Genomic DNA, 6,969 nt, shown 5'->3' with positions numbered 1-6,969 from the left:
CTGCGGAGATAATAACTTACTCTGGCAGATATTTTCCCTGATTTTTCTGTTGTCGGCAATCCCTCCCTTTTTACCGCAGTTTTGCTTCTATGATTAAAAAAAATGATATTTTATCCCATACACTTAAAATATGACACCAATTTGGAATATCTGGACTAAAATTAGTGTAGGTTAATCATATGGTTCTTTGGCGTTCTCTTTTCCATTTCCTCATTTCTGCATTTCACCTAATATTCTTGCATATTTTCCCCATAATTTTGCTCCATGGGTGTATTGACTCTTCCATAGGGTACAACACACCAGCTTGGGAATGAACAAGATGAGGTTGAAAAATGCATAATGCACATTCCGTCCTTGTAACTCACCAATGAAGAGCCTCTATGGGTTTTGACATAAGCTAATCTATTTTCTCCAACCCTATATTTTGAAAGGGGGTTGCACTAAACAGTTCCTTAAACTCATTTATTACTCTTTAAGAACATATTTTGGGCATGTGTTTTGTTATGTTATAATACATAGTTATGCTCTCAAAATATGTATTTTTAAAGGCTTATTATGAGCATTTCTTGACTTCTCTTAGGGAACTAATCCTTCCTTTAAGAAACTCCCATGTCAAAACTTTTCTGTATATCAACATATATATTTCCCTACATCTCTTTAAACTGTTCTCTTTTCCCCCTTACCTATGTTAGTCTAATTTCTCAGTCATTATGGAAGACAGGTAGTCATCATCAATCTTATTTAGGCTCAGAGACCATCATCCGCCATTCATTTATTTGTTCCTTCAGCCTACAGTAATTACTGAACTTCTTATAGTGTCTAACATGTCTCTCTTTTTTTGGTGGGGGGACAAATTTCAAGTGTAAATTCCAGAAGAATAACACTTTATAGAAGCAATTACATAAAAATGAAGTTCGAGAATAAAAGAATATTTGGATTGCTCATTTTTTCAACCAAATATTCTGATCCTTAGTGAGTTGAAAGATCTTTAAAAATAATCAGTGATATACAATTCCAAGTAAGCTTCAGGATTTAGCCAATATAATACAAACTCCTGAATGACAGGCAGAGAATAGAAATGCCTAGCCATGTGAAGCCTTTATTCATGCAGCCTCCCTTACATGCAGTTCCTTGAGAGGTGGTATCTCCTGCTTGTTTTCAATGGGCCCTCTTTCCATGTAGCATTCGTCATTGTTTCAGCATGTTATTCTGAGAAGTGGGGGTACACCAGTGAGCAGTGAAAACTGCAAAGGCATTAGTTTACAATCCAGAGTCTGGAGTTTTGCCTAAATTCTTTTCAACAATTGTGTTTTTTCAGGTGGAACCACCCCTGCCCAGTGGGAGGATATTACAGGAACTACGCCATTAACATTTATCAATGAATGTGTTTCCTTTACAACCAATGTATCTGCCAGGTATGATCATACAGCACACGAGAGCCAACTGGGATATTGCTCCTTCAAACAGCCCCAATCGTGGGGGAGAGGGACCACCTTTATTTTCCTCCTTACTTTCTTTAAAAGTACCAAAAAATGTTTCGGTTATGTATGGTCTGCATTTGTTTCATATTTTAAACTATTTTTACCAATAAATATAATAAGGATGACACAATACTCCAAAGTACAGCAATGTTGCCACAGACCTAGCGGAGACCCCAAATCACAAGTTAATAATGGAGCCAGTAATTTCTTCAATGACGTTTACTCAATAATGCTTGTAAGTTCTGCAGCAGGAGCTTTGGTTTTATTTATTTATTTTAGTGACTGGGTTAATTCAAACTCAGTTCTTGGAGAACCTTGATAAAGATGATCAAGTCAAGGAAAATCAGGATGAGTTTCTTGAAAGAGTTGCAGGAAGCAGAATGAAGTATGGGAAAGAAAATCTAGGAAAACTGTTCATTGGTCCCACTTCACAGCCAATCTGTAGACTGAAATGGAACCCCACGTCTGCCTGCGCCATCCTGACAGTTGCTACCTTTGAGCCCATTGTTGGAGCCACTGTGTCAATCCATTTCCTTGACAGCCTTCCTCTTTTTCACTGACTTGTTGCTTTAGCAAACACCATGTCCTTCTCCAGGGACCAGTTCCCCTGGTAACATGTCCAACGCACTTGATACAGCCTCGCCACCCTCGTTTCTAACTGTACTTCTTTCAAAACCAATTTGGTTGTTCTTCCGGCAGTCCATGGTAATTTCAAGATATATTTTAGAGGATTGAAAATTCAGGACTTTCTTACAAAGAAAACTATAAATACAGTCCTTAAATAGTTGGTCTTAAGAACCTCGTAAATCTTTCTTTACTCCCCTCACACCTTTATTTCTTCTTTTCTAAATTCTCTTGCCTCTTCCTTGTCTTTTCCTTTTCCTTGTCTCTCATGCCCACCCGGAATTCCCCTTTCTTTCTTAAAAGAATAATTTGACAACTACTTCGGTCATACATTTATTCCAAGAAGTGATTCTTCTGAAAGGAGAAGGGATATTTTAAACTGTCAACAGGTGACTTGGTGTTTATTTTGCAGGTTCTGGTTGATAGACTGTCGACAGACCCAGGAATCCGTGACCTTCACATCACAAGTGTACAGAGAGATCATCTGTGTCCCGTACATGGCCAAATTTGTAGTGTTTGCCAAATCACACGATCCCATTGAAGCCAGGTTGAGATGTTTCTGTATGACAGATGATAAAGTGGATAAAACCCTTGAGCAGCAAGAAAACTTTGCTGAGGTCGCCAGAAGCAGGGATGTGGAGGTACTAAGTTTTCCAAGCAAAGAGTATTTAAACTCACATGTTGTTCATTCCTTTATTTACTTATTATATTGAAAGTAGAGTTTAGCAAATAGAACTGTTGTTTGTTTGTTTTAAACGCCAATCTACATTTTGATCGGTTTGAAGGTCAAGTTCCAAATGAGCCAATTTTGACCAGTTTCAGCTAATCGGATTGGGGTGGTCTCAGTGCATATGGGGATGTAAAATGATTTCTTTAAAGATTTGTTTGGAGAAAATTCGGAGTTGTTGATAAACTCAAAGTATGTAAATGACCAAAGCGGTTTTAAATTCCTTCTATGTCCTAATGGCCCTGATTACTTTTGCATAGTATGGAAAATGGTAAGGGAAGCACACCTTGTGATTGTATGCTATGCCAGGTTTTTCTACATGATGCTGTCTACTGGAAGAGGCCTTTGAAGCAAGTAATCTGACTCTTTAGGGTGTCAAAAATGATCCAATCAGGAATGTGAGCATTTAAAACCTAGTTGTTCTCTGGGTAATAGCCCAAGTGATAGCGTTAGATATAAGAATATTCAATGTCGCCATATAATGGAAGATTCTCATTACCAGTCAGAAGAGGGTTTGCTATTAAATGCTTTGTCCTCCATATGATAAAGTGTCAGTATGCTCGTATAATTCATTTGAAGTTTCTAGAAATGTCATCACTTCTTATTGGTGTAAATAAGTTATACTTGAAGCTATTATATTTTGTGTTCATCGCTCTTTTCACCCAGGTCTTAGAAGGAAAACCCATCTATGTTGATTGCTTTGGCAACCTGGTGCCATTAACCAAGAGTGGTCAGCATCATATATTCAGTTTTTTTGCCTTTAAAGAAAATAGACTTCCTCTCTTTGTCAAGGTAAAGTAAACTTAGGATATTATCTTTTTTTTTTTTTTTTAAGTCTTGACTGGCCTATGATTTCCTGAGTTTTTGAACTAAGGATTGAAAACAATCCTTTAAAATCCTAAGTTTTTACAGTGTGCCACATAATAACTTAGCTGGGGGAAATGATTGCCATTTAAAATCTTGGCATATTTGAAAATCTTATATGTCCCATCCCTTTTATGGTTGTCCACACATGACTTTCTTTAACTCTGGCTAAAACAAGGGCATTAGGTTCAATAATATTTTACCAGTATTTAATAATCCATTTATTTGAGGAAAAACAAATACAAAACAGGATTCTTGAGTGATTTTACCAGGCATATGTTTGAAAATATCTTTTTACTAAGTTTTGCCAGCTCTCCAGTGAATAATTTAAATAGTAATTTCCAGTTTGATGTTTTCATCTGATTAGAGAGAGCTTTTTACAGGTTATCACATTAAACACTCACAGCATTCATTAAAACGGTTTTCTAAGTAAACTAGGGTTTGATATTGTGGATTTGCAAAAGTTGTTCTACATGAGAATTTAAAAAAACAAGCAAACCAGGAACGTTTCTGTGTCCTGAGTTACCATTAACAACTGAATTGTCTTTTCCCTCTCTATTTTGAGCATCATCTAATATCATCTAATTAATATAAATAATATACATGGAATGAATAAAGACTCTCTGTCCTTCTTGTCCCAGGTACGTGATACGACTCAGGAACCTTGCGGACGACTATCATTCATGAAGGAGCCAAAATCCACAAGAGGCCTGGTGCATCAAGCTATTTGCAACTTAAACATCACTCTGCCAATCTATGCAAAGGTATTGTAAGATCTATTGTGCTACAATTCAGGCAGCATGGGGTTTTATTTTATAAGTTTCTTAAAGATAAAGCAAAGACACTGAATACAATCAGATACAACAGTCAGTTTTGATTCCCTATAAGAAGATTTTTATCTTTCAATTGAAGAAAGGAAAATAGCAGTTCTACCTTGATTTGCTTTAAATGCAAATTTCTAGAAATACTTCCTGGACATGGAAGAAAGAAAATTGGCTTAAACATTTAACTTCTTGGACCAAGTGTTTCCATAAAAGCATTGGATTGGTGTTCCTGGTTTGGTGAGACAAGGCCGGCATTGTGCCCTACCATTTGCTTCTGTTTTCTTCGGATTCACAGGCAGAATAAAACCCCAAACCAAACCCACTGGCATCAAGTTAATGCCAACTCACAGCAAACCAATGGGACAGGGTAGAATTAGCCTTGGCATTTCCTAAGACTGTAACTCTTTTCCAGGTAGAAAGCCTGTCTTTCTCCTGCAGGACAGCTGGGGATTTCAAACTGTTGACCTTGCTGTGAGAAGCCCAACACGTAAACACTACACCATTAAATTTTAAGAAATCGCATCATAGTCTATCTTGTAAAAATAATCACCTGCTCACTTCTACTTTCTTGGTTTACAAACATATCCTCACATTACAGGAAGTACTTTGTCTATATTGTATTTTGAAAAGAAAAAAATTCTTTGATTTATGACCCAAGGTAGGTATACAGATATCACAGGTCTCTCCATTAAAGAATTCTTTGTTTATTCTGAGAACGTCAAAGCAAAAGCTGAATTGAATAAGTATTGTGTAGAACTTTGCTTTTTACTGTTCACGTTTGTTTTCCCAATATTCCTTTTTAATAGAAAGTCTCCCATGGCAATGTCTAAAGAGGTTGTATCAAATTAGAGTATATGGATTAGACGTAGGGAGGGGAATGAGTATTGGGTGGTAAGACCTGGGATAAAGTAGAAATATATTTCAAATGCTAAATCTTGAGTCCATACATCAGAGAACTTCCTAACCTAAATACGTTGTCAGATTGTATGTTTTGCTTAATTCATTAGTGTGTCAGATACCGTGTAATAATGTGGAGAATGGCTCACAACAGCATGCTAGACACTGCAAGTTCTTACTAACTGATAAAAATAAAAGGATGTATTATGAACACAGATGTGCGTGTTATTCTCACGAATTAAGATACTATAGTAGATGCAGCCACCCAAATGAGCGAACTATAAGCTGACTGCAGTAGTGAAGAATATACTTTGAGGTTTGTGGAGCTGATTAATAATGAATCAGCCAATGCCAAGACCAAATAAGACCCGCAAACAAGCATACATCATTGTGGGCAAGACACCTGAGTGATACAGAAAGACAAATAAGCTTGGTGTCCGACCTCCATGAGTATTCAGTGTGTTATGAAAGAAAACATTCATTTATGCATCTAGTTCCCAAGTCAAGATCTGTCCGACACAGATTGCAGGACAATTTTCCAAGTACTAACTCAACCAAAAAAGAAAATGCCAGACCTTTTACACATCAGCTAGGTGTTAGGATTCAGTAAGTCCCCTCTATTCTAATAGAAAGGAGTCTCTGGGTGGCAAAAGTAGTTAAGCACTGGCCAGTACGCTAAAAGATTGCCACTCGCCTGGCAATCTGTTTCTGAGAAGTTGCTGCTTTGAAGATCCCACAGAGCAATTCTCCTCGGCACACAAAGGGTTGTCATGAGCGGCAATTAGCTCAACAGCAACTAGCAATATAATCACAATCAAAGCCCCAAGTGCTGCCTCTGTATTGAAAATACTTTCACCACGGTCCAGTTCTTACCACTTACCACTTGGACTCCAAATCTGCATTCACCCTTTCTGTAGTACACATATACATGCAATGCCATCAAGTCCACCATCAGGCTGTTGACGTGACCTCTAGTATCTGCAAATAGTATGGTTATGATCTGGTTCTTGCGTCTTGATTCCACAGTCTTTTGCATTGATATCGGTCCTCTTTAATGTTTCTGCCTGTCTTCTTTCATAAGAAGCAAGAGAATTCTGGCGATGTCTACATATGTGCTTGCCTGCTGTCATTTGTTATTAGGGTGTTTACGCTTTACATTTCTTCTAAATATTCTCCACTCTTCTGGCTCTCTTTATTCCATTTTGCACGGCATCTTGCGGCGGCCAGGAATCAGAGTCAGATCAAGAACCAGAGGAAGAGGTATGACAGCATCACGTGTTAATGGCTGGGTCAGTGCTGTAACCACTAACATGAGCACAGTTAACCTGTTTTCTTAGATGAGTCCTACAGTTGTTCTTAGTGAATAAAGGGCCAAAATTTTACTTACCCCTCTGAGCCGAAAAATATTAAAATTCCTGAAGTTCATCCATTAAGCTATCATAGCTTTCTAATGCAGAACTATACTAAAGCTGAGCAGTGGCTGTAAGACAGGATCTTTCCAGTGTGCCATGCTTACTCATCAAGACAGACCTGTCACAATCAGAATCCCTCG

The 6,969-nt window shown here is 37.7% G+C and overlaps 1 protein-coding gene across 34 annotated transcripts in view; it reads left to right on the top strand.

Annotated features, from left to right (window-relative positions):
- The window catches only part of ANK2 (ankyrin 2), a 402,581-nt gene that overhangs the window by 358,182 nt on the left and 37,430 nt on the right, over nucleotides 1–6,969 (top strand). For 29 of the 34 annotated variants that reach the window (XM_045284229.1, XM_045284255.1, XM_045284253.1 and 26 more), the window contains 5 exons: nucleotides 1,319–1,415; nucleotides 2,518–2,746; nucleotides 3,499–3,624; nucleotides 4,338–4,460; nucleotides 6,645–6,677. In XM_045284229.1, coding sequence (XP_045140164.1) covers nucleotides 1,319–1,415; nucleotides 2,518–2,746; nucleotides 3,499–3,624; nucleotides 4,338–4,460; nucleotides 6,645–6,677 — 608 coding nt within the window. The remainder of the gene's footprint in view (nucleotides 1–1,318; nucleotides 1,416–2,517; nucleotides 2,747–3,498; nucleotides 3,625–4,337; nucleotides 4,461–6,644; nucleotides 6,678–6,969) is intronic. The other 5 variants (XM_045284230.1, XM_045284245.1, XM_045284243.1 and 2 more) reach the window with 1 other exon arrangement.

This window comes from Echinops telfairi, unplaced genomic scaffold (assembly GCF_000313985.2).
Source record: "Echinops telfairi isolate 266 unplaced genomic scaffold, ASM31398v2 ScPeMD7_7468;HRSCAF=8506_0, whole genome shotgun sequence".
NCBI lineage: Eukaryota > Metazoa > Chordata > Mammalia > Afrosoricida > Tenrecidae > Echinops > Echinops telfairi.
This window is presented reverse-complemented; position numbering and strand designations above follow the sequence as displayed.